The sequence below is a fragment of the Setaria viridis genome, chromosome 7 (assembly GCF_005286985.2).
Source record: "Setaria viridis chromosome 7, Setaria_viridis_v4.0, whole genome shotgun sequence".
Taxonomy (NCBI): domain Eukaryota; kingdom Viridiplantae; phylum Streptophyta; class Magnoliopsida; order Poales; family Poaceae; genus Setaria; species Setaria viridis.
Genome location: NC_048269.2, coordinates 22,299,527 through 22,327,391, shown reverse-complemented (window position 1 = coordinate 22,327,391; position 27,865 = coordinate 22,299,527). Strand labels below are relative to the sequence as shown.

At 46.7% G+C, this 27,865-nt stretch overlaps 4 protein-coding genes across 7 annotated transcripts; 3 read left to right on the top strand and 1 right to left on the bottom strand.

Annotated features, from left to right (window-relative positions):
- Positions 1-1,546: 1,546 nt before the first annotated feature.
- Positions 1,547-9,072, top strand: LOC117862934 (MA3 DOMAIN-CONTAINING TRANSLATION REGULATORY FACTOR 1). 2 transcript variants are annotated; one of them, XM_072295053.1, is made up of 4 exons: positions 1,547-1,721; positions 1,855-1,972; positions 6,869-6,963; positions 7,057-9,072. In XM_072295053.1, exons 1-4 carry the CDS (start codon positions 1,686-1,688, stop codon positions 8,818-8,820), a joined length of 2,013 nt encoding a protein of 670 aa, XP_072151154.1. In that variant the 5' UTR covers positions 1,547-1,685; the 3' UTR covers positions 8,821-9,072. The 2 variants fall into 2 exon arrangements, with proteins under 2 accessions (XP_072151154.1, XP_034602374.1); XM_034746483.2 differs by lacking the exons at positions 1,547-1,721; positions 1,855-1,972 and adding exons at positions 4,343-4,498; positions 4,639-4,807.
- A 145-nt stretch (positions 9,073-9,217) lies between these two features.
- Positions 9,218-13,547, top strand: LOC117864353 (ultraviolet-B receptor UVR8). Its single transcript, XM_034748422.2, has 5 exons — positions 9,218-11,069; positions 11,156-11,505; positions 11,585-11,977; positions 12,153-12,531; positions 12,663-13,547. Exons 1-5 carry the CDS (start codon positions 10,752-10,754, stop codon positions 12,924-12,926), a joined length of 1,704 nt encoding a protein of 567 aa, XP_034604313.1. The 5' UTR covers positions 9,218-10,751; the 3' UTR covers positions 12,927-13,547.
- A 286-nt stretch (positions 13,548-13,833) lies between these two features.
- LOC117864352 (protein STICHEL-like 2) lies at positions 13,834-19,509 on the bottom strand. 3 transcript variants are annotated; one of them, XM_034748419.2, is made up of 8 exons: positions 19,176-19,509; positions 16,474-18,150; positions 16,172-16,391; positions 15,769-15,957; positions 15,481-15,681; positions 14,692-15,394; positions 14,478-14,549; positions 13,834-14,178 (listed from the first exon to the last, which is right to left on the bottom strand). In XM_034748419.2, the coding sequence occupies exons 2-7, from the start codon at positions 18,022-18,024 to the stop codon at positions 14,483-14,485; spliced, it is 2,931 nt and encodes a 976-aa protein (XP_034604310.1). In that variant the 5' UTR covers positions 18,025-18,150; positions 19,176-19,509; the 3' UTR covers positions 13,834-14,178; positions 14,478-14,482. The 3 variants fall into 3 exon arrangements, with proteins under 3 accessions (XP_034604310.1, XP_034604311.1, XP_034604312.1); XM_034748420.2 differs by having other exon boundaries at positions 13,834-14,173; XM_034748421.2 differs by lacking the exon at positions 13,834-14,178 and adding an exon at positions 14,188-14,401.
- Positions 19,510-23,845: 4,336 nt separating this feature from the next.
- On the top strand, positions 23,846-25,997 carry LOC117862851 (mitochondrial inner membrane protease ATP23). The gene is made up of 5 exons (XM_034746383.2): positions 23,846-24,034; positions 24,162-24,277; positions 24,936-25,073; positions 25,253-25,336; positions 25,647-25,997. Exons 1-5 carry the CDS (start codon positions 23,902-23,904, stop codon positions 25,779-25,781), a joined length of 606 nt encoding a protein of 201 aa, XP_034602274.1. The 5' UTR covers positions 23,846-23,901; the 3' UTR covers positions 25,782-25,997.
- Positions 25,998-27,865: the final 1,868 nt, after the last annotated feature.

Below are 27,865 nucleotides of genomic sequence, written 5' to 3'. Positions count from 1 at the left end.
AAAACAACACCAAACTGATGATGCTCATCATCATATACACAGTACTGCCCAAATGTCCCTTGTCTGAACAGTAGTACTCATGTCCTTGTACCAAAGTTGAACCGCTCTGCATGTGGTTAGTACTCCTCTAGCATCCGGATTACTGGCGAACGTGTGCAGGACATAGTTAAACAGGGGGCGCTGTCTGTCCTGACGCCTCGGAAGTCCCCCGTTAGCCTTCAAGCGGAGCCAAATCAAAGGGCATCTCGATCTCGCTCTCCCTCTCCCAGTGCGCGCGTGCGGTGACACGCGGGCTCTCGGAGGCCGGAGCACATGGCGTCGTGCCGACATGCATGCGCGGCTTGCGCGTGGATCGGGATCCCCCGCCGCGCGTGGCGACGACGATCTCGGCTGCCGGTCCATGCGTGGTCCTCAAACTCCTCATGGCGTACGTGCAAACGGTGCTGAGACTATTGCTCCATGTGATGCATGTCCACCGCCGCATGGTACGAGAGTACCCTTTGGTTAGGCGCCGCGGTCGACATGAACGAACGAAAAAAAATGCTTTGGTGTAGTTCTGATGTAGTGGATGTAGTCGTGTAGATTCTGCAGGTTCGTCGGCAGATCGACAGGCAACAACTGCCAATTTGTGAAACCAAGACGGCTAAGGGGGTGTTTGGATGCGAGGTACTAAACTTTAGGAGGGTCACATCGAATGTTCGGACGTTAATTAGGAGGACTAAACATGAGTTAATTATAAAACTAACTGCAGAACCCCTATACTAATTCGCGAGACGAATCTATTAAACCTAATTAATCCATCATTAGCAAATGGTTACTGTAGCACCACATTGTCAAATCATGGACTAATTAGGCTTAATAGATTCGTCTCGCGAATTAGACTCCATCTGTGCAGTTAGTTTTGTAATTAGACTATATTTAATACTCCTAATTAGTATCCAAACATCCGATGTGACAGGTACTAAAGTTTATGGGGGTGTATCCAAACACCCCTAATTCACGGCGACCGGACTATTTTCTGCAAACGTACACAACAATAGTAAGCGGTGCTCCGCATTAGCTCTCGACATGTCGTCTCGCTGACAACTGTGGCAACGAGGAGGTAGCCCAGCATTCCAACAAGTTACAGTCTGTTCGGTTCGCTTCAGCTTATCAACCACCAAACAATATTTTTTCTTCACAACAAATTAGCCGTTTCAACTTTTCAGCCGGCTTATAAGTCCAGCCGACCTTATACTGTAGTACTAAAAAAACAAATTAAAGAATTTCCGTTAAAAAAACAAACTGACTGGGATCAGCTGGGGAGAGGCCCTAGAAAACTTGCTAGGCCTGCCCAGCACGGCGCAAGAAACATTCGCAAGAAGCCCAAAGCCCCAAACACCTGCCATCCAAGTATCCAACCAACCAGACAAAGCAAGACTCTGAGCACGACTCTGGGCGCGTGGCGCGGCTTCGTTCCACACTTTCTGCCCCGCGGACGGAATCGAATCGGCCTGGGATCGCCAGGCCCAATCAACCTCTGCCATCCACGCCCACCAGCACAGGATCAAAATATCTGCCCACCGCGTTCTAGCCATACACGATACGACCATTTCACGGTTCATCGTCCTCGCAGGAACAGCAGCAACTAGATCGAATTCTTCGGCACCGGGAAGCAAAGCGAGCGAGCGAGCGGGCGGTCCGCCATGGCCATGGTCGCCTCCACATCCTTCGCCTACAAGGTTAGCGCACGGCCAGCCGCGGCGATTCCTCGAATAGCTCAGCTTGTTAATTGCAGGGAAGTACTAGTAGTAGTAGTAACTAGCTAATCTCTGCTGCTCCTAAGCCGCAGCCGCGCTTCGCGGTGGTGTGCAGGAAGAACAAGGATGGGCGGGACAGGGAGCGGGAGAAGGAGAAGGAGCACAAGCACCCGTTCAAGGTCGTCGAGATCACGCCGCCGCCGCGCTGCCTCGGCGTCCGCTGCTTCCCCACCGTACGTCTCTCTTTAGCCGTCTGTCTGTTCATAGCAGTAATTTTCGTCTTCCGATGCATAAGTGCTGCAGCTAAATTGCCATGTGCTACTAGGAATTAGGATCTCACCTCAACTCTGAAAACTGAAAAGCTTGCGCTCGGTCGATGGACACTGGTGCAGGGTCAGGTTGCACGCAAGTACGTAACCAGAAATCCATGCGGTTGTGCACGAAGCAACTCGCAGGCACAAATCAGCTGGCTAGCTAGAACAACTTTCTAGTAGCTTTCGCAAAGGAGAAACAGCTAAACTTTAGTTGATTTGATTTGATACTGAGCAATGAGCATATTCTTACAAGTTTCTGTCAAAAAAAAATCATATCCTCTAGCCCTCAGGAGAGTAAGAACTTGGCTTTACCATCCTGATTAAGCCTGGAACTACTAATCATGCAGTGCGCAAAATGGTGTAGCATTGTGCCTGTTCCGAGTTTTGGCTGCAGTGCGTAGACCTACTTTCATGCGTCTCTCTTCTAGAATTGGCACCCCCTTGCTCAGATTTCGCAGTTGTTGTGAAAATTCGTTACTCTGTGGACTTAAGCGCTTGCAGTCACCAGTATTTTGTCTGTTAAAGAGCCTACTGCTTATAGCTAGTTGCATTTGGTTTGGTTGTGAATAACTTAGATTAGTTTTCACTCGAATTTACAGCCCCTGATCTGGATAAAACAGCTTAGCTTGATTGCCGGTTTTGTTTTCGGTTTCGTTACACTACGAGTACATTGAAGATTACTGTTCTTGCACGTGCATCCGAAAGATGACGATGTCCGAGCTCATGTCTCTGTGTGAGTGTGGTTTGGCATGCTTGCAGAACATCCACTGCGGCGAGAGCGTGACGATCGAGGGTCAGGCGTACACGGTGTCGGCGGTGACGCACCGGTACCAGCTGCGCAAGGGGCGGTACGAGCCCAGCGAGAAGCGCCTCGACGTCCTCTCCACCGGCAGATACATCCTCAACCTCTACCTCCAAAACCTCCTCGACCAATCCTAGCTAGCTAGCTGTTCGCATCTCCTCATACTCGTAGCTAGCACAGGAATTACAATGCTGTAAATAACGAACACTTGCCCATATATGGTGAACTGCGAACACTTGTCCCAGTGGATGGACGACGGAGGATCATGGATGCAGCAGCTCCATGCGTGCTGCTCTGTACAACTGAAGAAAAAAGAGGGGCGAGATGAGGCGTAAAGTTCAGTAAAGGTTGCGTATCTTTTTCAGAAAAGAAAGGTTTCAGCAAAGCTGCTGACGACGACGAACAACGCTCTTCTGTCCGGGGCATCCTGCCAAGATGCGCCCGATGATGCCACCACCCCACTCGTGCGCGCTTAGCTTTTCCATCTCCTCCGATCCAACAAGAGAAGCGCTTAGTTATCCTGTCATGTCACTGACACGTCTTGGCCACTCGGCTGGGTTACGTTGCTACTAGTTCTGTCGCCTTGCGTTGCGTAGATTAACAAACTCTGAACAGATAGATGATGATGATGATGACGACGACGACGACGGATCTGTCGAGATAAGCATCGATCCAGCGTGTAAAGGCTCCTCTGGCGCGTCCCTCGCTCACCGGTGGCTTGGCCCGGGCTCTTCCCCGTCTCCGGTCGCCGTCGACCACGTGACCCGGCCAGAGAGATGCAGAAAGCCAGAAACGGAAGGGGGGAAAAGTTGCAAACGCCGCCGGTGACCAACAGACCACCTGGCGGCTTCCGTTGCTGCCGGCCGCGGCTTTCCCTCCGGCTTTCCGCGTCAGCCGACGTGCCCCGCGCCGCACACCTGGAGCGCGCGGCGCGCCCACCGCGGCGTCGCCTCTCGCCTCTCGCTTTCGGCTCCGCCCTCTCGCCCCCGCCACGTGGGCACAAGCGGCCGCGGCGCGCGATCCCCTCGCCGCCTGACGTGGCCGCGCCGAACCCCCACGCCGCCCCCTTCGGCCCTTCCCCATCCGCTGGCGCCCCGCTCCCTACATGGACGCCGTCCATACGCCGCCCCGCCGCACCTGCCACTTGCCAGGCGCCCGCGCATACGCCAGGTCCACCCATTACGGCGGCTGTCCTGGCCGAAACGGCAGCGCAGCCCAACAGCCTCACGCCTCTGCCGAGCGGGCCCCACTGTCAGCGTCACGCGTCCACAGCGGTGGTGCTTGGGAAGTAAGAAAAGCAAACCCCAGAGGAATAATAAGAGAGGTCGTTGGGATTTTACTTACCATTCTTAACCCTGGAAAGATTAACTTAACACACACGGCGGGGTAATGCCGTATAATGGTAATTACTGGCGCTAGCAAGGGGCCCATAAATAATTAACCGTCACGATGTGGGGGGGAGGGCGATAAATAAAACGAGGAACTTCCCTCTCGGCCCCCCTCTGCCCTCGCACCCCCCCTCCCTCCGCTCGCTCGCTCAGCGCTCGCTCGCTCGCCCGCGACTCGCCGAGCGGCGGAAACTCCACGCCCGGGTTGAGATCCGCGCCGTCTCCCGCCGTCCCCGCCGCCTCCGATCTCCACAGGTACGGCCGCAGCCCGCTCCGCCCGGATCGTCCTGCCCTCGTGCCGTTCGGATTTGATTTCGCTCGATTCGGCGGTGATTGATTTGGTTTCTCTCTCTGTGTGTGTGGGTGGGTGTGTCGGATTTGCGTGCGTGGTGCAGGGCGGGGGGAGGAGGACGGTGCTGAGGGAGATGGCGGCGGAGGAGGGGGCGATGTCGCCGACGAGGATGCTGGCGGAGGGGCACCTGCGGGTGGCCACCGGCGGGGGCGCGCCGGCCGACGGCGGGATCGCCGTCAGGCACCTCCCGCACCACCACCCCGCGAAGAAAGGTGACTGCTTTCCATCCATACGAGTATATCTATTGCGCTCCCAAGCACCGAATTGTGTTATGAGATGCTGTTGTGACGAATTAAGTGCTTAGAGTCAGCTGTAGATGACTGAATTGAAAGGTTGGGTTCCGCCGTTGCTTGAGGTTTTGGCCTGTAGACGCTGTTTTTCCAATACTATGTTAAGCACTGATCAGGATAGGAGAGGGATCTGTTGCTCTTTAGGGTTGCCCAATTCCTATTGCCATGCATGCTAATAGGTTAGCTTCAATCAAGTTCAGCGACGTGTTTGATGCTGGTAGGTTTATTTGGGCATGGCGCGAATGCTAACGACCGAGGATTCTGTCTTTTTGTTTGATCTTATGGTGCCGTTTGTGTGGCGGGAAAATAGCTTGTGTTTGATTCTTGTTCGGTTACATGACGCTAGAGTGCTTACGCAATAAGTTGGCGACGGTTTCTGGTGATGCTGGGCTGTCGTGCCTTTACCCGGAATGATTGGATCCCTGTTTTTCTTTAAGAAGCAAAATCCTTGCTCCCTTGGGATCCGACAAAGTTAAAACATCCCCGTGTTTGATTCTTGTTCGGTCACATGACGCTAGTGTGCTCACGCAATATGTTGGCGACGGTTTCTGGTAATTCTAGACTGTCGTGCATCCCTGTTTTTTCTTGAAGAAGCAAAATCCTTGCTCCTTAGGGACCTGACAAAGTCAAAACATAGTTTTCTTTGATTCTTGTTCGGTTTCATGACACTAGAGTACTTATGCAATACGTTGGTGACGGTTTTGGGTTTCGGGCAATTCTATGTTATTCTGAACTTATCCAAAATGACCGGATCCCTGTTTTCTTTAAGAAGCAAAATGCTTGCTCCTTAGGGATCCGACAAAGCTAAAATGTCGTCTTCTTTTGTTTTTCTTTGGGAGTTAAGTCCGTGCACTTGATAACCCATTAAGCGGTTTCGGGTGCTGTCCTTATGCTCCATGATTGGTTGCTATATGCTACCACCCCTTTTGAGTGGCTCTTGAGTTTGCAACAAAAGCTTGTGTAGGTACTTTGGTAATATTTTCTTTTTTTACTATCCTTTACTGAAAATTATTTATTTATTGGCAGTTACATCCTACTGGTGTGTTAGACATCTTGCAATTTTTAGTGCAATTTTCAGTTTCAAATTTCAATATATGTTGATACAAGGATTGTACTTTTGTCCCACAATCACTATATTTTTATTGGTAAGCATTTGTGAGTGCTTAAGCTTGAGCATAAAACTGCTATAGGTACAAACTCCTAATATGGGGCCTTTCCTCAGTTTTACCATAAAAGGTTAATTGTGATTTGCTGCCAACCTCAAGTTATAGGATGGGGTTTTTCGTTCACAAGCAGAACCCTCCCTGTGGTCTCTAAATGGGATATAGATGTTTCGCTGGCATGGGTTTGTATGCTTCGTTTCTTAAAATCATGTTTAGTTGTGGTTGTTTAGGCAATATTTTATTGTGTATGATGAATGCCTAACTTTTATGCTTCTAGCAAGCCAGGTCTAACCTGGCTTTCCAATATCTTGTTTGGCATGTGTTATTTTGTGGTCATTTGCACATATGTTCATTAATGTGACACTAGAAATGCTTTTGCAGTATGAGTTGGAACATGCCAATGGACAGCCTTTTATTGGCTATTGCAGTACGAGTTGTGATGATCTAGTTTAGTTGGGCTCAGTACGTGTATTTAACCTGTGGTAGACTGGTAGCTCTTGCTAGAATATAATTGGAGTATTAAGTTTGCTTAGGTCACTAAAAATTCTTCTCCAGCATGTAAACCTGGTTATGCATGATGCATGTTTATGTATTGAAATTGTGGCAATGAAATGGTGATAACCACAAATAGTGTTGCAATTTTTTTAGTGTGGATTGACTGCATAGTGGCTTTCATTTGAAGGTTTTGAGATTTATTCATGATCATGGACTGGGTGTCATTGCAATCTTCTTTTTGTACGAGATAGGTTCTTGTTATTCACTTTATCTTTGTTAATATTCTATGCTGATATTGTGCTAACTCCATGGATTTTGCTTTCAGATGGTGTTGGTGGGAAAACTGAACAAGACAACCATGAGGATGTAGATTCTTTACCATCTCAAGAGTTGAAAAAACTAGCTAATGGAAACAATAAGGTTTGATCTACCCTCCAGAATGCTGCTTGCATTTGTTCTTTGTGGATATATGGTACGCTAATCTAAGAATGCTCTGTTTCACTGCAAATGCAGGTTCCTGGTACATTAGATGAGTATAAAAGGCTTGTAGTTCCAATAGTTGAGGAGTATTTTAGTACCGGAGATGTTGAATTGGCATCTTCTGAGCTAAGGAGTCTTGGATCTGATCAGTTTCAGCATTACTTTGTCAAGAAGCTCATATCAATGGCAATGGACCGTCATGACAAAGAAAAAGAAATGGCATCAGTTCTGTTATCATCTTTGTATGCTGATCTACTGAGTTCCTACATGATCAGTGAAGGTTTTATGATGCTTCTGGAGTCTATAGAAGATCTGACTGTAGATATACCAGATGCCGTTGATCTCTTGGCAGTTTTTATTGCACGGGCTGTTGTTGATGAAATTTTGCCTCCTGTATTCCTCGCTCGAGCTAGAGCACTGCTTCCAGAATTTTCCAAGGGTATTCAAGTTCTGCAGGTTGTTGAAAAGAGCTATTTGTCAGCTCCCCATCATGCAGAATTAGTTGAACGCAAATGGGGTGGAAGCACACACTTTACTGTGGAAGAGGCAAAGAAGAGGATTCAGGATATTCTGAGAGAGTATATTGAAAGTGGAGACATAGATGAAGCCTTCAGGTGCATAAGAGAGCTTAGTCTACCGTTCTTCCATCATGAGGTTGTGAAGCGTGCTCTCACCCTTGGTATGGAGAACATATCCTCGCAGCCATTAATCCTGAAGTTATTGAGGGAGGCAGCTGCAGGTTGCTTGATTAGTTCTAATCAAATATCAAAGGGTTTTTCTCGACTAGCTGAGAGTGTTGATGACCTGAGTCTTGATATTCCTTCTGCTAAAGATCTTTTTGACAAGCTGGTTTCAACAGCCATATCTGAAGGATGGCTTGATGCTTCTTTTAGTAAATCTGCTGCCTCTGAGGAAGAGATGCGGAATACAAGTGCTGATAAGGTGAAGCGTTTCAAGGAAGAATCTGGTCACATAATTCATGAGTATTTTCTCTCAGATGATGTCCCTGAACTCATTCGAAGCCTTGAAGAGCTTTCTGCCCCAGAATACAATCCCATTTTCCTCAAGAAGCTTGTTACGCTTGCTATGGACAGAAAGAACAGAGAGAAGGAGATGGCATCTGTACTACTTTCTTCGCTCAGCTTGGAGCTGTTTTCCACTGATGACATCATGAAGGGGTTCATAATGCTCTTGCAGTCAGCAGAAGACACTGCCCTCGACATTGTGGATGCTCCCAGTGAGCTTGCCCTCTTCCTAGCTAGGGCAGTGATTGATGAAGTACTGATTCCGCTAAACTTGGATGAGATCAGCAGCAAGCTTCGGCCGAACAGCAGTGGCAGCCAGACTGTCCAGATGGCCCGAGCCCTGCTGTCAGCTCGCCACTCCAGCGAGCGGATTCTGCGTTGCTGGGGCGGTGGCACCGGCTGGGCCGTGGAAGATGCCAAGGACAAGATCGCTAAGCTTCTGGAGGAGTACAGCACTGGCGGTGACCTGGGAGAAGCCTGCAGATGCATCCGCGACCTTGGGATGCCCTTCTTCAACCACGAGGTGGTGAAGAAGGCGCTGGTCATGGCGATGGAGAAGCAGAACGACGCAGGCATACTGGCCCTGCTGCAGGAGTGCTTCGGCGAGGGGCTGATAACCATCAACCAGATGACCAAAGGCTTCACCCGTGTCAAGGAAGGCCTGGACGACCTGGTCCTCGACATCCCGAACGCGCAGGAGAAGTTTGGGGCGTACGTGGAGCTCGCGACTGGGCGCGGCTGGCTGCTGCCAGCCTTCACCTCGGTTCCCTGATGCCTCTTCCTTTGGCCTGCGATGCGAGGCTTGATGAGTCTCCTATGTGTACATTTTGCACCCGTGCTGTCATCAGCATCATACCAAAAGTTTTTCTGCCCCTAGTTTACTTGAAAATGTTACCTTATACCGGAAGGATTGTAGGGTGGATGTGGTGTCGCTTGTGTTGAGAATAGTGTCTTATTGGTCTGGTCTGGGAGGGGTATGACTTTTGGAGAGTTGAAAAGAATAAAACCATTTCGTTTCAGGTTATGAAGATGTATACCCTGTCCCTTGGGTTTTTTTGGTAACTAGCTCTGCGTGGTATCTGTTTTCTCCATATCTGCGCATCTGTTCTTTCGTTTCGCATGGAGTTGGTCGCCTCCGCTTGTGCGTGGTCGCTCCGGCGTTCGTCTGAGCGTGGACGTCGCCGGCGGCCGGGAACAGACTTCGCGTGAAGAGTCCGTCGGCCAAGGAGGAGAGCCGGTGGGTAAGGCAGGGAGAAATTGAAATGAAATGGACGAGGACGACGGCTGGTGGATGGGAAGGCAAACCGTGAGCCTTGGAACTTGGGAAGGGTGTGTGGGTGTATCGCAAGTTTGCAAGATGATTTTTGGAGGGGAGTTTATGAGGAAGGCCAAAAGCGGAATGGGGAGGGAGCAGAAACCTACGAAGATTTGGAATGGTAGATAGAGAGACGAAGATACCGAGAGCAAGTACATTGCTACATGTCAGCGGTCTCATAGGTCGTCTCATGTAGGATTTTTGATGATGTGGAGGAGAGAGAGCGAGGAGAGAGAAAGAGGTCGTTATTTCGCGAAACAACCACCTCATGAGCTAAATTATAGGACTACGAGACAACTTAACAACCATTGTACAAGTTATTATTACCATCCAACTCATAATATTTTATTTTTCTTATGCACAAATTAAGGAATTATATACCACTACTACTAGACAACTTATAGGACAATCCATTGTACAGATTACGTGTCAATGCATGAGACCGCCTATTATACGACACCAATGTACTTGCCCTCATGCGGAGGAAGAGATTTCCGGTTTCCGCCGACCTAAAAACTGATTCTCCCTAAAACTCTTAAAACCTTTTCCTTTTATCAAAGCTGCCTTTGTTTTTTCTTATAATAATCCAAACAACCACGTAGTCCCATTGACCCCTCTATCTCTGTCGTGGCCTTTGTTTCCTGGCGTCGCCGTCGCCGGTGACTAGCATCCACCAGGTATGACTAACTTCGGTCCTACACTCGATCTGCCCCTGGGTTAGCAGTCTCCTCACTCGTGCGTGCTTCCAACCCTCTCTTGTGGTTTTGGCCTTCTGGGTGATTTCGAGAACTGGATCATTGTTATTAGACGATCTTCTAGTCTTTTGAAAGAAGACCTAAAGGGGGTCTTCTTAGTCATCTTTTAATTTGTGATAACTGACAATGCTAGTATGTTGCTTAACTGTGTAACCATGAAGGTTTTGGATATTGATCTTGCGAAAACCATGCCTCTTGTCCTTTGATCAATAGACGGTGCCTTTCCGTCTTCTGAAGCATGTACTGATGTACACTTGTTCAGACCGGCAGAAAAACCTTGTAACTTGTATACTTTACCTTTACCTTGCGGCCTGTGTTATGCATGGGATTTATGGTAGTGGTGTTGTGCACAAGTGTTTGACAAGGATTGCTTGATTATTTTTTTAATAGCGTTTTGTTCAAATTTTGTGTATTTTTTTCTTAGATTAGTTTTTTGTTATGCTTTGATAGACTTACCTGACTATCGGTAATGGTTTGGCTGCTTTCGCTAATTTCACCGTCAGAATTGCTGACTTTAGGATCTTATCAATGTCGTTTTACTATGAACTGTTCTCTTACTCTAACAGTTATTGATTTGTACCTTTGTAATCTATAATGTACTCATGGAGTATTTGACTAGTCTGTTTGTAATCCATGAGTATAAACATGATACTACCGAGTCTGATTTTCTGCTGCTTTTTTTTCTCAGCAGCTTCCGGTTTTGGGCTCAAGCTCATGCAGCGCCCAATGGATGCCACGGACGGCAAAGCCTCTGTGGTTATAAAGATCCATCAAATTGTGAATGAGACCAGCTCGAACTCTTCTCCATCAAATCCAGCAACAGATCACTCAAAGCATAAGTGCAATGCAAATGAAATCACAGAGCAAATCCCACTCGCTGCAAACCCGTCCATTCTTCTCCATGTGCTCTCATCCTACGAGCTGGAACCTAATGATCTGGCTGCTTTGGAGGCAAGTTTGTACAACCCTTACTTGTTTTTAGTTTTCGGATTTTGAATGCTGCTTATGATGTCTGACGAGATACAATTTTGTTCCAGGGTACATGTAAATTCTTCAGAAGCCCTGCAAATTTTGAACCAGATGCTGCACTGTCTCTTCCAGAACTTGCAGCACTCGATACTTGCTGTCAGAAAGCCATGTTTAAGTCAATGAAGCATGAGGAAAAAGAGAAGTTGAAGCAGCAGTGTGGAGGCTCTTGGAAGCTCGTCCTTGGGTACCTGTTGGTTGGTGAGAAGAATTACCGCCGTGAGAAATCTCAGGTTATTGCAGGGCCAGGACACAGCATTGTTGTCACAACAAAGGGGGAAGTGTACTCATTCGGCGCAAATTCCTCAGGGCAGCTTGGTCTTGGGAATACAGAAGACCAGTTCAAGCCATGTCTTATTAGGTAAGGATGTCGATTTTGCTGATAACTAGAATTACGCACAATGTCACAAACTGTGGTCGTGCGGCCCTTGTCCTTGTAGGTCTCTGCAAGGCATCAGAATCACACAAGCCGCGGTTGGGTCAAGGCGGACAATGCTTGTGAGCGACACAGGAAGTGTGTACACATTTGGACAGGATGCTTTTGGGGGTTTGGAATCCTTTGGTACTTATACTAGCAGCCCTAAGTTGTTGGAATCACTGAAAGGTATCTTTGTAGTTCAAGCATCTATAGGAGGCTACTTCTCTGCCGTTCTGTCTAGAGAGGGTCAGGTTTATACTTTCTCTTGGGGGCGTGATGAGAGGCTTGGTCATCGTTCAGATCTTACTGATGTTGAGCCTCGTCTTCTCTCTGGACCGCTTGAGAATGCTCTTGTTGTGCAGATTGCTGCTGGCAATTGCTATCTGCTTATGTTGGTCTACCAACCAACAGGAATGTAAGTGTCGTTCCTTGGCCCAGTATCTCTTGCTTGTCTTCTTACTGCAATTTAAATAACCATTTTCATACATCGAACAACCTCTCTTCGGAATTATTTAGGAGGGTCATGAGCTCTTTTGATGTGAACAGTCCTTTTCTCTTTCAATAAGTTGAGTTCAAGTGTTGATTTGCAGGTCAGTTTACTCGGTAGGTTGCGGTTTAGGAGGCAAGCTTGGGCACGGACTCGAGAGAAGCTTGGGGATACCAAAGTTGATCGAACGTTTCCAGGTACCCAATGTAAAGCCACTGTCGATTTCAGCAGGTGCTTTCCATTGTGCAGTTCTAGCTCTAGATGGACGTGTGTTCACCTGGGGATGGAGCAGATACGGTTGTCTGGGACACGATGAGAACGATGATGATGATGAGCGTGGGATCCTCCCCAAGGCAGTGGAAGGCTTGAAGGATGTGAGGGCTAGCCATCTGTCAGCTGGCGTTCACACCACCTTCGTCGTCACAGATAATGACGATGTCTACTCCTTTGGGTGGGGAAGATCACTTAATCTGGGTGTTCAGGTTTGACCATCATCTTCCACTATTCTTCCTTTGAGTCTCGGACAAATCCTGATGAAGTCATAATAGCAATCAACTACTGAATTTTTACTTCTGAATTTCTGATCGTGCCGTTTCACCTCTCTTAAATTCAGGCGGATGGCGCGGAAAAGGGAAACGTCTGGACTCCCAAGCTAGCCACTTCGATTGCTGCGCTGAATGAAAAGGTTGTGCAGATCAGCGCGACGAACACCTGGGACTGGTATTACCAAGATTTCTGCTACTCCCATACGTTGGTCCTCACAGAGTCCGTCAGGCTGTACTCCTTCGGGGCAGGTACAAAGGGCCAGCTTGGTGTGAAGCTCGTTGAGGGTCAGAAAAGGTCTACCGCAGATCGGGTCGACATTGATCTCGCCTAGCTTCCCCAGCATCGACCCCGACCGTTTCCCATTCCCCATGGTAGCTGGTGGTGGTTCTCATAGGAACTAAGGAGTGCCTTCTGAAATGGTTTAGAGTGTAAATGTTTAAGAGCATTTGAGCACGTTTTAGAGTCCTGGACTATAGGTATCGTGGTGGCCTCTTTTTTGGGACAGTGGACAGATCATCTTCACGGCTTGTGGTCTGTTTCCGTTTTGAGTGATACTAAGTTGGATTGCAATGCAATTGTTCATCCTTCATATTCTGTTACCAAAGGTTGAATTGACCTCTCAACATTACTACAAAGTCACACATTTGCACGCGTGGCAGATCGATCGATGGGAAATCTCGATTTGGGGGTGCCCAGCGGCGCCCGACGAGGGTGGCCGGGGCCAGCGCCAGCGCCGCACTGGTGGTTGCAGCAGCGAGATGTCACCGCAAAGATGAGCGCCGAGGCCGGCACCGATTGAGCGCAGTGGAGGGGCGCCGAGATCGCCGCGCGCGGTCACGCGCCGCCGCTCCCTGTCAACTTCGTGCACGTAGATTTGTGCTGCGTCCATGGATTCTGGCACAAGAACCTCAGGTGATCAGGTCCGCACCAAGCTCTTGTTTGCATTTCTCAACCGCGTAATGTTCTGAATAAATTGTTGTGTGACGACAATCAATTTTTAGGCCTACTGTTGTCCTTTTTGGCATATTCATGCATGAGATCCGTGCAGCACACAGGCACCTCGTCTAGTTACCAAGAAAATCTGACCAAATGAGGCCTGCGGATCATGCAGATTGATCCTAATCAAGAGCCCCAACAATCAATTAGAATTGCAAGTGATTCGTAGCTGATGGAATTAAACAGATATGATAAGCTACAGGGATCGATGAATTATAAAATAGCTGCACGAAAATTCCAGATAATAAAAAAAGATCACGTAAATGGGGACTTGAGCATCAAATCGTCCTACAAAATTGAGAAACAACAGAACTATTCAGTATACACAGGGTTTCATCATTGGCGTGCTGTACAACTGACCACTAGCATTATTCCTATCATAAAAAAACCTTCAGTACCAAGAAAATATCACTAAATGCAGGCTACGGATCAAACAATAATTTCTCAGTTTTCCTACCAAGAACAAGATTAACGCAGGCCCCATCCCTGAACTTTTCCTTCAAAAATTGCCACCTCAGATGTCCATGTCTCCAGCTTCGGGCAAAATTGATCACTTGATGTGTTCCGTCTAGTCTGCTCATCCTTTACTACAAATCCACAGAGAAATGCAAAAAGGTTAGCTGAATGATCGAAAGACACTGTTTTTCGGCATTTTCTTTTGTCGATGTTCTGCTATCATGATTCACTTTTCCACAGCAGCAATGCTTGTGCCGGTTGTTGCCGCGGCTGTCTGCAACTCCGCTTGCAATAAAGCACTTGCTGATGTGGGGATGCTCTGGCAGAAGTGGGGTCAACATGCCCACATGAACACTAGCAACCAAGCAGGCAAGAACACTGCATTCACTTTTCTGACCGAGTAGTGAAAATACAGTACAGAGTGATGTACCTCTGTTACATGGATTGTTTTGGGGCCCTCCAGCAGAGTAGATTCGAACCAAACCGTGAATTCTTGCTCCACCTGCAGAAGAAAGAAAAGAGTTCGGCACTGGTTCCACACATGACAATAATGTAACTGAATACACAGTTGCATGAAATTTATATGGCTAAATGGTTGCCTGTAAAGAAGCACAGTGGAATAATGTCAAGTTCAGATTGCTTACAAGTCATCATCCCTTGAACTGTAAGTAGCCCGTGAAGTTGATCTTGAACACTGCTCGTAAGGCTCATACGCACAGAAGTATGTATCAAATTCTTTCTTAGGTAGGAAATCCATTTTGTTATGTGGCTGGATCCTCAAACAGATTGTGTGTGCTGCACCAGACGACAATAGCTTCTTTTGAAGCTTGAGCGTTCGTGAGAAGCAATTCGGTTGTAGGTCAGGCTCTTGGATGCTATCGAAATGACCCTGCTCACTGACACCCTTTGAGTAGTTAGTTTCCGACCTGCACGTCCTTGTCAGGTCATCTGTCACGGATCTGTTTGACGTCAGGGTACTCCGGGCATCATCCTCACACCCATGGACTGTTGGTTTCGAATCAACACGTTGCATGACATATGGTGATTCCTTCTGACTGGAGGTGTAGCCTTTAAGGGGTGTCTCTCTTGCTCCAGGCCTCACAGCTTCATCTTCATCAGTCACCACTGAATCTGACAGCTCTTGCTTCCGGCCTGAGCAGTTGAGAAAACTGAACGACTGTCTCTTCAACCTAGCATCTTTCCTCACTGGACATGATACAAGTTTGAATCTGATCTCCACATTACACCCGAGAACATGTTGTAAAGCGCATTCTATTAGACTTTGCATTTTCTCTGCTCTTGAAAGGTGATCCGGGTGTCCAAATCCAACTTCTGCTATGGCAAGTTCTGAGAATTTGCACATATAATGTGTCAATTTCAGCACAATCCATACGAGAAATTGAAAATTCAGTAGAGATGGTATATGTTTTTACCTTCGGTAACATGGACCGATGATAAGAAGCCTTCTTTCCTGAGGAAACTTTTCGCTGACCTTGATCGACACTTTCCAATGGCTCTCCTCCATATGTTCTCAAGCTTAAGCCGCCTACAGTGTCTCTCAGAACAGTTGGACTTGTTGCTATTACATGCCTGACAAAAATTGGAGCTTGAGTGCACCTTGGAAACCCAGTCATCTACACAGTGGGATACCAGAGGAGGTTATCAATCCTTTCTGTCTAGAAATCAGAATTATATGTGAAACTGAGCTTTATTGTACTTACCTGTATATCCAGTTACTGAGTGTGCATGCATATCATTCGGTTCAGCAACAAGGTTAGATTCAGTGGTGCCAAACTGTAAAAGCGCGACTGTAACCCAAGTAGCCTGATTCCTTGATGTCCTCAATTGCTTTTCAGTTTCTGATAGTATCTTCAGTGCATGTCTTAATTTCTTTATTCCGACCTCTGATACTACATAATCATGAAAAAAAAGTTCAGAAAATAATACTAAAAACTTAGTGGAACAAATATGGATGTCGATAGAGATGGTTTGAAAATTCAAGATAAAATTATAATCATGATAATTTTCCAACAATAAAAGTACGATCTATCATGCGTCTTTTCAACACCAGAGAATGCTCACGTGGAAAAGCAGAAATAAACATTTCAAGGAAAGGACACGCACATGCATATCTACCCAAGAAGCTTTTGCTGACTTCAGTGACTGCAGATTGACACCGCCCCGAGAGAATGTCCATAATAAGGTTGGCCAACTGAGAGACCAGCTGCAAAGGATCAATTGCTGATCCCATAAGTTCTCGAGCTCGTCTTACAGTATTGGTGGTGTCGGATGACAATGCTAGATCAAGCAATTCAATCAGCTCGTCATCAGACACTGATCCTACCTGCAAATAACAGATGTATAAACAAGACAATACTGGCTTTATGATTTGCTCAGAACATAAAAGATAACAGTAGACAACTCACAAGTTCATGAACAAGAGAAATTGTGATCTTTTTCCCAAGCAAACTGAGTTGGTCAAGCATTATTTCTGAATCTCTAAGAGAACCATTAGACTTTGCAGCAATGAAGTACAACCCATCATGGTCAAATTCCAATCCTTCTTCTATACAGATCCTCTCCAACCTGTAGACTATATCTGCAACCTTTATCTTCGGAAAATGGAACTTCTGGCAATGTGTGATGGAAGTGCGAGGCAGGCTTTCTATGTCAGAAGTAATCATAATGTACACTGTATGCCGGTATGGCTCATCAAGACTCTTCAGTATTGCTGACCATGCATCTTCTTGCAAGAGATGGCATTCATCTATTATGAAAACCTTGAAGCGTGAAGAGTATGGGACGAGAGATGCACTCTTGAGAAGTGCCTTTACTCGACCTAAACGATCCATTTTTGCTGCATCAAGTTCTTTCACATCTCTACTCTTCCCAGAGAAAAGAATGACACACTCTTTACAGAACCCACATGGCCTTTGCTCTTCAAGAGAGACACAATTTAGAGCAGCGGCAAAAATCCTTGCTGTGGACGTCTTCCCTGTACCCCGGGGGCCATGGAACAAGTACATTGGAGCAACTTTTCCTTTGCAAGAGGAATATAAGAGGGACTGAGCAACAACATTTAGGCCGATCAGTTCACTGAATGACCGAGGGCGAAATTTCTGGCTTAAACATCTTGGCGTCTCAGTGTATGGTACATTGCTTTGAAATGCTGCCTCAGTCCCATCAGTAGATAAGAGAGGTTGCTCTGGACCATCACTATCAGAATAAAGTTCTCGGTATTTTGACGCTCCTGACCAGCAATAGCTTATGCCACAGCCACTAAAATTTGATCCAACAACATCATTCGACCTCAGGCGTGTATCCTCAGTTCCATGACCTAAAGTGCTTCGTCTTGACGCAACAGAGCGTGCCTCACTGGCTGACATACAAGGGCTGCCAACACGGCTCATCGCAGCAGAAGACTTGGTTCTGAAATTTGGGTAGCCTGGCATCTTCACTTCTTCATCATCCTTATCTGGCAGTGCAAAATTTGGTCTTTCATAAGAATTCACTTCCTCCTCTTCCTTCTCTGCATCCACATTGTTGACTATATTGTTTGCCAATTGCCGGATAGAACTATGATTGGAGTGGTTAGAATCCAATGACTTGCGGTGACCATCTTGGCGGACACGATGAACCTGCTTGTTTCTTGGCGGGTTCAAGCCTCTGATCTTGACAGCAGAAGTTTTTCTATACGATGCAGTCCTTGCATTTGGTGCCCGAAAACTCCGCTCTGACCCCATTGTAGCCTCAGCTCCCAGATCTTCATCTTCTTCAACCAGCTGATGATGTACTGACCTGCCGAGCTCCAGAGTCACCCCATTGCTAGAAGCAGTCTCCCAGATCATGTGATCAGAAGGAGATGCGTACTTGCTCAATGAGTTTGTCGCTGGATCCCGCAGCGATCTCACACGCTTGAGCTGCACTAAGGTCCTTGACAGTGGAACATCCACAGAGTGACGCCTCATGTCCGTCATCTTGAATATGCACTTGTGTGTTCCAACTACCCAGCAATAATGAAAGATAGTATGTTCAATGTTGACATGAAAATGTGGTCCTTCTTTTGATTAGGACATGACTCATTGTAACAAAGTCATAGCAACCTGCAACAAATCAGACACAGGAACCATTAGAACACAGGTTTTTTGCGCTGATCCTCGCCTTGCAAAGCCAACAGGAGCTGCAAAACTTTGCATGGCTTTTTAGCTCAACACATCAATGCTAATAAAATGGTAGTGAAGGGGAATCATTTGCATGGCATTTTAGCTTAATCAGAAAATGCAGGATGTTCCAGATCTCCAATATCAAATCCAGGGAGAGAAAAAAGAAAGAAAGAAAGTAGTGTTAAAGGCTATCCTAATGCAGTCTTGGAGCATTTATATACACTAAAACCGCCCAATAGAAGTGAAGTAAGAACTCGAGAGTCATTCAGTAAGCACAGATCAAGAAAATAAAATGAAATGCCTCATTTTGCTGTACAATGGGAATCAAAGAATCAGCCGTCACTTCCCCCTTTTCTCACCGAAGTGAGAGGTAAAACAGTGCGGATAATCCACACATTCTCTCCTTTTGTAACGAACGTGGGGCTCCCAAGAAAAAACAAAAACAAGTGTGGAGAAAACAATCAAAAAGTCAAATCCTGCCCTAGCTTCAGCACCCAATAGCCTGTACTTAAAAAAAAACAGAACAACTTTGCACAATTGCAAGTACCAATCACCAACCACCACTGGACACTGGTAGAAATATCACATGGCACGGCTAACAAAAGTCCCAAACAGAATACTACTCATCAGGACTGCTAATTAAGACCCTTCTTATAGAACCTCAAACAAAATCACTGAAGTGCAAAATCTTTGGGTCCATATCCCCCACATCTCCCAACCAAAACAATGACTCTGTCCTGCACCACGGATGCAGCAAAGCGTTGTCATCTTCCTTGTCGTGCCCTCCCAATAACACGAAGTAGAAGCTGAACTCAAAACCCCGGCAAATCTGTGTCCCAGCATCCCCATGGGTGCATACCACACCGGCATTGCAAGAGAACCGCGAGATCCGGCGGCGGGGCGAGCAAACAACGAAACGCGCAGCAAGAAAGGCAGGGGATAACGGAGGGGGCGCGTCTTCTCACCAGAAGGAAACCTGAGCTGGCGCACGGAGGCGGAGGAGGAGGAGGAGGAGGCGGCGGCGGCGGCACGGGGCGAGGGAACGGCCGGGGCTTTTCGCCTCGACGGGGTCGGGACAGCGGCGCGTGACGCCTGCTGCTCTGGTACGGTGCAGCGTGGTAATGGTAGCGGCGGGTACAGTCAGCTACTCAGCTTCAGCTCGCCACCTCTCGTCCAGCTGAGGTAGCGCGGCTGGAGCCTGGAGATGAGAGCGGGAGGCGTGTGAGCTACTGAGCTCTGAGCAAGTGAGCAGCGGCAGCGTGGGTGTGGCCATGTGCTCAGTGGCAGAACGGCACGGAAAAGGGCGGGTTTGGGGGAGATTAAAAAAGTGCGATGGTCATGGCGACGGCAGCAGCGCTGAGGGCGGTGGGGGCCGCGGCTGCCTCGGGCATGGTGCCGCCGGGATGATGGCGTTTTTGTAGTTTTGCCGGAGGCCGGAGGGTGGTGCTGGTCAGCTCTCTGCCTCTCTCGGCTGGTGCTGCTGGATCCTGGTGCTGCAGGAGAGTGAGAGAAAAGGGTGGTAGGCTTTTTGTTTGTTACGGTGGCTGAGGGCAACAGAGCGCAAGAGTGGTCATGCTGTGTCTCCGCGTTTCTCTTCAACGTCACGAGCGTCGTTTTCATGTGCAGTCGGCACCTCCGTCTTGTTCGTAATCTCAACTAGTAGCTGTACATTTTGCTTTAGCTTTACCAGTTTCTACGATAACTTTTTTTTCGACGAACGTTTCTACGAGAAATTACTGCCATTCAGGCATTTCTGCCATGTGTGAGCTTAAAATGCAAACTAGTTAAAACTTAAAAGACAACTCCTCGGCCACTTCCAGTCAAGGAATTTCAACAAACAGCTGCATGAATGGCCTGAAAAGACTGGATGACAAAATGCAAGAAAACAACAACACGTCCACGTCGTGTCAATGCCCGGAGCCCCAGAAGTGCAGAAAGACGTGCCGTAAAATAACAGGAAATTTTCTTCGAGAAGGACGAAAGCAAAGGGAGAGAAACAGACTCCGTTCGACGTGTGCGTGTGTGCATGGATATCGTCGCCAGGGGCCTGCCGTTATAGGACGTGAAAGGCTAGGAGAGTAGGGGCAAGGCATCTCTGCATGCCTCCGGTTGCGCCGTGCACCACGGCGTATAGCCCCGTACTACGTGATGATCCAACGTCCAATCGAAACCATGGAAAAGCTGGTGCACCCACCTTTGACCGGAATAAACAGCTCTCCTCTAATCCATTTTCTGATTCTTTTGTTTTCTGCTACCGGAACAGCACATTTTTTCCAGGTAGAAGTGGAAGTAGAAATGAACTGTTTTCTTTTTTTTTTACCTCGTGCGCAATTTCATAATGCTATCCTTAATAACCTCAAAAAAATTCTTCAACCAAAACCGTTAGGAACTAGAAGTTAAAAAGAATCATTGTCAACCTTTCTGCGTTTTTTTAATAATGTAGGAGTATCACTAACTTCTTTTTTGAATTTTTTAGAAAATAGAAATAGTCCTGCCTCTGCGAAAGCACACAGAATATCTTCTTTTTTTGATGCCGAACTATTTCATTTCAACATCAATGTGGCCTCTAATGTAACACTTTGAAGTAGAGATATCCATGACAAAAATACTTCTTACTCCGTCCTCTACTCCTCCTTTCTTTCCTCAGGCACATTTCGCCTAAGCACAATATTAAGGGCTTTGGGAAGACCAAAGTAACCATACTTAGTTTATTTGCTCTCATGCAACATCTCCTTTTAATATTTAAGCTAGGCTTTTTGCAGCAGCATGAGCCCTTTGCTGTAGTGTAGGAGCTACGACTCCCTGTAATCTTCAACAGGCAATCAAATCTCTGTTCCCGCCCTGTCTCCGTACGTACTTGTACAGTGTGCTGCTGGTTCTAGATCCTCTGCTTAGGAACTTGTTTAGTTGCCAAAGTTTGGAGGTGCTAAATTACTGTTACAGCACTATAGCACACAGTAGCGTTTCGTTTGTATTTGTGAATTATTGTCCAAACATTGACTAATTAGGCTCAAAAGATTCGTCTCGCAAATTACAACAAAACTGTGCAATTAGTTTTTAATTTCGTCTACATTTAGTACTCTATGCATGTACCGTAAGTTTGATGTGATGGAGAATCTTCTTTTTGCATAGTGCCAAAGTTGGGAGTTGGGGGTGAACTAAACAAGGGCTAGGTACTAGAAGCCTGTGCAGTGAGGGTGTTTGATAGCGAAGGTAAAGTTTAGTCCGTGTCACATCGAATATTCGGGGCTAATTAGGAGGACTAAATACGAGTTAATTATAAAACTAATTACACAGATGGAGGCTAAACGGCGAGACGAATCTATTAAACCTAATTAATCCATCATTAGCAAATGGTTACTGTAGCAACACATTGTCAAATCATGGACTAACTAGGCTTAATAGATTCGTCTCGCCGTTTAGCCTCCATCTGTGCAATGAATTTTATAAATAGTCTATATTTAATATTTCTAATTAGTATCTAAATATTCGATGTGACAGAGACTAAACTTTATCCTGAGGATCCAAACAACCCCGGCCGGACCATGGTGTCTATACGAACACGACGCCTAGCCCGAAAACTAAACACACTTGCCTGAACAGGAGCACGGGACATGGATACATCGCAGTACCCGCGCATCAGGTGCAGGGAGAGCAGCACCGGTGTCACGTCGACACCATTCGAGGGCTGTAGCGTGAACGTCGTTTTCGTGGACCCTGCAGCAAACAAAAACATTACAATTCCGCAACCTGACACCCTCCTTTTTACCGTGCCGTGCTCCCACGCCATGCAGCCCGCAACACACTGTGACATGCAAGAAATATATTCTATTCGTTCATGGGTGCGCACGGTTCGGCTGTTGTTTGACGGTCGATTTTGTTTCTGGCACTTTGCAAGAAATAGAAGTCGACTGTCACTACGTGCAAAGTTCGTTTTTCGATTTTGGCGCACGCTGGAGCTGCTCTGATGGTTCAGGGGGGCATCCGTGTCCTTCTGACCATGATGCGCTATCATTAACGATGCCCCCAGCTTTGCTTTACTTCTCTCTGCCCTCTGAACCGAGCACTGGCTTAAACGATGCCTAACTCACGGCAAGTTCCGAGCGATGGAGCGAGGCGGCGGAGGAGGCCGGGGGAGGAAAGCAAGCCATACATTGAGCCAAATTACATGCTCGTAGGATTAGGAAGGAGTACTCTTTTTTTTCGAAAAGTTTGCAGGAGCATCATTTAGGAAGAAGAGCAAGCAAGTCTTAGAGGCACATGCAATCAGTGATGCCGGCCCCCGTGCTGCCGCTGCGTGCCGTGGCATCGATGATTGGGTCCTGGGCACGTGCCCAAAGCCTCGCTCCCGAAAGATTCTCAGCTCGTTCCGTGGTATGCCTCGCCTGCGAGCAGTGGTCATCGGGCATCAGTACGTGCACTCCTGACCCCTGCTGTTCCTAGCGTTGTTTGTCCCATGCATTTATATTATTCTCTTGCTGTATGCACAGCATGCATCACCGATCCTCACCAGGGAAAAGAAAATGTGTGGAAATTCCACTTGAGCGTCTCTTAGGCCTTATTTTGTTGCCAAAGTTTTGGAGGTGCCAAATTACTGTTACAGCACTGTAGCATACTGTAACGTTTCATTTGTATTTATGAATTATTGTCCAAATATTGACTAATTAGGCTCAAAAGATTCGTCTCGCAAAGTACAACAAAACTGTGCAATTAGTTTTTAATTTTGTCTACATTTAGTACTCCATACATGTACCGCAAGTTTGATGTGATGGGGAATCTTCTTTTTGCATAGTGTCAAAGTTGGGAGTTAGAGGTGAAGTAAACAAGGGCTTAAGCACGGTACGTGCAATAAGAGAAGAAAAGGTTCTTTGCATTGGCACACTGTACGTGCAGTGGATCTCGAGCTGAGAAAGCGAGGATACCAGATCAGAGTCAGGCAGAGCGGGTCCAGACAAGCGACGCAGGTCTCCCCGGTGCACTGTGGTCTCGTGCGCCGCACGAACGCCGCGGGAAACGGGAGCAGTTAGTCTCCCTTGGATTCTTTTTTTTTTTTATAAAGGTCCCTTGGATTCTTGAGCGGGCGGGCGACGAGGCGGGCCTGGATCCGCGTCTGCTTGGCGCCACGTGCGTGGCACACTGGTTCCGGTTCCAGATCGGCCGACGGACGCGGATAAACAAACGAAAGGTGCTTCTGCTATACGTGCTCCGCTCGACTAGGGCTCGGGTGGCAGAGAACTCCGGTGGCTTGTCCCGTTGCCGCTTGTCGTCCCGGGTTCCCTCGTCCCTGCCTGCTTCGGCGCTCGTAAACCAAGCACGACCTCCTTCCTCCTGCTGCTTCAGCATCGATCTCGCCTTTTCCAACTTGAAGGCACATGAACCTCCAAATTGAAGCGCATGGATCAATTTGGAGGTTCACGTGCTGTGATCTGCAAACTGTTCGTTCTCCCTAGTTTGTTCGTGTTCTTCAGCGTAAAACGGTCCATCGAGAGAGGCGGCGTTCGACGGCCCAACCAAGCAGCACGATGAGGCCCATTCACTTCACGGCCCATCAATTCACCGAGGCCCAAATCTCGAAAAGCAACACAACGAACGGAACGACTAAACCTAAAACGGCTATTCGGTTAAACACAACCTGCACGCAGCCGCCGGCGGGGGGGGATCGGGGAGAGATAGAGAGAGAGATAGAGAGAGATGGCGGAGGGGCAGGGCGGCGCCGGCGGCGCGGCGGGTGTCCGCGCGGAGGCCGAGTCCTCCTCCGAGCGGCGAACCCAGCCCGCCATGTCGCGCGAGGACTGCGTCGCGGGCATCCGTTCGGCGCTCAAACGTACGGTCCCCCCGCCACACCTCTCGACGGCCGCGCACCACCGCCGCCGGCCGTATCTCCCTCCCTCCCTCGAGGTTGCTGCGCGTGACCTCCCCGTGCTTACCCGTGCTCTCGATCCGATGGGCAGATCCGACGGTGCGGTTCCTGAGGGAGCAGATGGAGAAGGCCGGCTGTAAGGTCTTTCCGAGCCTCATCCTGGCGGCCAACTGCTCCAGCGCCGGCGGCTACGGCAGCGGGGAAGGGGTACGCTGCTCTTTATCTCCCTTTTAGCACCATCGTTTTGCTGCCAAAGGATCGTCGCGATTGACACTGTATAAGCAGAGGCTTATGTTGACCGGTAGCACTGCTGTTATAAATGTTGAAGTACTTGGAACGTGCCTCTCTGCTCGTAATTCCTAACAATTCAGTGCAACATTATTTCTGAAATTCTGGTGGGACGTGACGTGCCATGAACAATCTAGTCCTAATTGGCAGACAACACATGACGGACCTTTACCCTTTACCCCTCTATCTGATAGTATGACTAGATAGTATCTCGGTATTAAGATGCCAAAAGCGTTATTATATCTTCTTGTGAAACCAAAAGATGTTGGTAGCAGCGTAGATTGTTATACTTAATGCTCATTGCTGGGACATTACTGAAACTTGGGTATTTGGGCAGCGTCAAGTTATTGTGTAATGTTTTGTTCTCATTTTACTTGCAACACAACAGTTGAGTTGAGCTCATTGTTGACGCGGATATAAACCCCATATCTTATATTCAGTAGTATTATAGATCATAATAACTGTGTGCTTATGAAACTGCGAACACATCATTGATTTTTCGTTTTGCACTGTATATTTTCAATTTTCAACTACTGAGGACATAATAGGCTTACTTTTTCTAATGACTTTTGCCCAGATAAAAGTGTGCTGCAATCACATGACACTTCAAGATGAGATAAATCAGGTTATTATTCATGAAATGATTCATGCTTATGATGACTGCGTTGGCAAGAATATGGACTGGAAGAATTGTGCTCACCATGCTTGCTCCGAGGTAAGAACAAAATTGCGTTGTTAATAGAGTTCTTGTCATGTCTTGTTGCATGAAACTTATCCTCAATTTAGAATAATGCTGATTTTGAAACTTATCCTCAGTTTAGAGTAATGCATAATTTTTCTTATGAAGGAGTGAGTTGTGTATATCATTGACTTATGTGTGTTTTATGTTCTTAGATTCGAGCCAATCACCTTAGTGGTGATTGCCATTACAAACGTGAATTGTTGCGTGGTTTCATGAAGATAAGGGGTCATGAGCAAGTAAGTGTCTTTTCTGCCGTAGTGACTTGTTCTAAAGTTATAGATCACATGTGCTTTGGTACTTAGCTGTTTTTGCTGTGCTCAGACATGTGTGACCTCTTTGTATATGAACTGCTGAACATTCAAATCCAGTTTATTTATGTTGGCGGTAAAATACTTGGTTAATGTAATATAAAGAGCATTTAAGGATATTGAGATTTTTCTGAGTTCCAGTGGTTCCCTAAGGGCTTGTTTTAGCTTCTACTGATATCTTATAATTAAAACGTTTTACTAATGTTTTCTGTTGTGACACCTCTCTGTGTTCCTGAAGGATTGTGTCAGAAGGCGGGCTCTGATGTCTCTCAAGAACAACCCATACTGTTCCGAGGCCGCTGCAAAAGATGCAATTGAAGCTGTATGGAATATATGCTACAATGACACGCGCCCATTCGATAGAGCTCCATAGAGTCTTTTCACAATTGAAATACAGGAGCTACATTTGTGTGCATACATGCAGGGATATTTTTTTATTCCCTTAAAGAAATTGTATTTCAGCAAAATGCAACAACAAAATCCACGCATGACTCTGAGCATTGTGGTGAATTAGTTAGTGTAATTCGTTTCTTTTGTGTGTCATGCTGTGACAAACTTTATAATAAGTTAAACAGAGAATTTTTTTTTCTGTGGCAAAATGTTGTTGAATGTTCTTTGCTGTTTCTTCATATTTGTTTTTTTATAGGATTCTTTTATATTTGTTAGCTTCAAAGCGATGGCATGGTATCACTTGAGACTGCACAATCGACTTCCACAGAAAAAAGCTAAACATCAGCCTGAATGTTTTCGCTTTGATGAACACGACTTGGCCTTCTGGGTGTTTGATTTGTGTTATTCGAGCCGTGGCTGTCTGATTCATTCTGCAGATCGAGTTCCGGTTGTCTCTACGGCTCCGTTGCCCACGCAGGGACGCCGGTTGGGCAGTGGCGGACTCGAGGTGATAGTCATACTTAAGATAATTTGACTTATGACAAAACTTGACAAACCTATAATTGCCTTCTTTTTTGGATGGAAGTTTGCACAAAATAAGTTGCAAGTCAATGTCGTACAAGCTGCCATCAATAAATTTACGGATCTGCATAATGTTGGTGATATTTTGTGGTCTGCAAACATGCTCTACAGACTGAGATCTCATCTTGTGTTCCGGTAAATGCCAAACAAGCTAGAAGGATAATGGTCACTGGTCAGGCACACTAAATAGGAGATTATGCATGCTCAATAATGTGCATACATTCGTAATGCACTCTTGTTTGTCGAACTTACTTGGGTGGGTTCATATCTCAAGTTTTCCCTGAGTCAGTAAATGGTCACGTCACACATGTGCTCGAAAATCATGGACGTCTGTTTCAGCTAAACACAAGCTGAGCCTGGCTAGCATATACTATGATCTATCACGGTTGCCATGCAAGTTCCAGTGAAGATCCGGGTCTACTTGAAGCTGCCATAGTACTAGAACGTGTTTGAGTATGAAATTCAGTACTATCACACGGCACTCTAGTACTACTCCCACTCCCAATCTTCACCATTCTCCCGAGATTTTTGCTTTTATGCAGGAAGGGAATACTGGGATTCTCTCGGCGGCCTTCACCACTGCTGCACATTACAAACGTGAACAATTGCGTGGCTATCTACCTGAATATATGGGATCACGAGCAAGCAAAAGCCCCTAATGCTGACTTTCCATGGAGCCCATATATGGCATTTGTCTCTAGTGCGTCCCTTTCTTTTCTTTTATCCTTTTCTGTATTCTATTATTAACGCATATGCGTGCTTATGAACTATCCAGTATTCCTGTTCAATCAAGCTTTTGTCAGCAGCAGAATGGATGGTTGCAATGGTCAAGCATAGAGAGCCACTGATGATATTGGGATTTCTATATTCAGGATCATGCTTTTCCAGTTAAACAATTGCCTAATCGAAATCTGTCTCTGGCAGTTACTACATTTCTGAAGGAAATGTCAAGAGGCGAACTCTGAATTCTGATGTCTGTCAAGAACAGCCAATAGCTAGCCCATGCAGAGACTAACAGATGATCTAGCGAAAGCATGATGCTGGGTATCCTGAATGTAGATTCAACCTGTGTATTGATCCTGCTCAAACTAACTGGATTGGTATCCCAAGCTCAAGATCCTGATATGGTAAGTGGCGACAGTATCATGTTATATATATACCCACAATCTCCAGCGCTATCACCAATCTACTTTCACAAAGTATTAGGGCACTAAAATACTATTATTGTCTGTTCCTGCTAAAGGCAACTTAAGCAGCATGGCTAATCCAAGACAACATATTAAGCTACACATAGACTAGGTACCTAATGATGTTACATTCATCTCTGTATGCAGGTTTCAGGCTGATCTTGACGAGCCCTAAAATATTGTATAAAGAAGACATCCTGAGGTGTTTGTTGTAACAGAAAAGAGCAGCATCAAAGATTCAAAGTATGATCATCCCGACGATCACTACCCAGAAGCTATCTACTTTCACAAACTATCA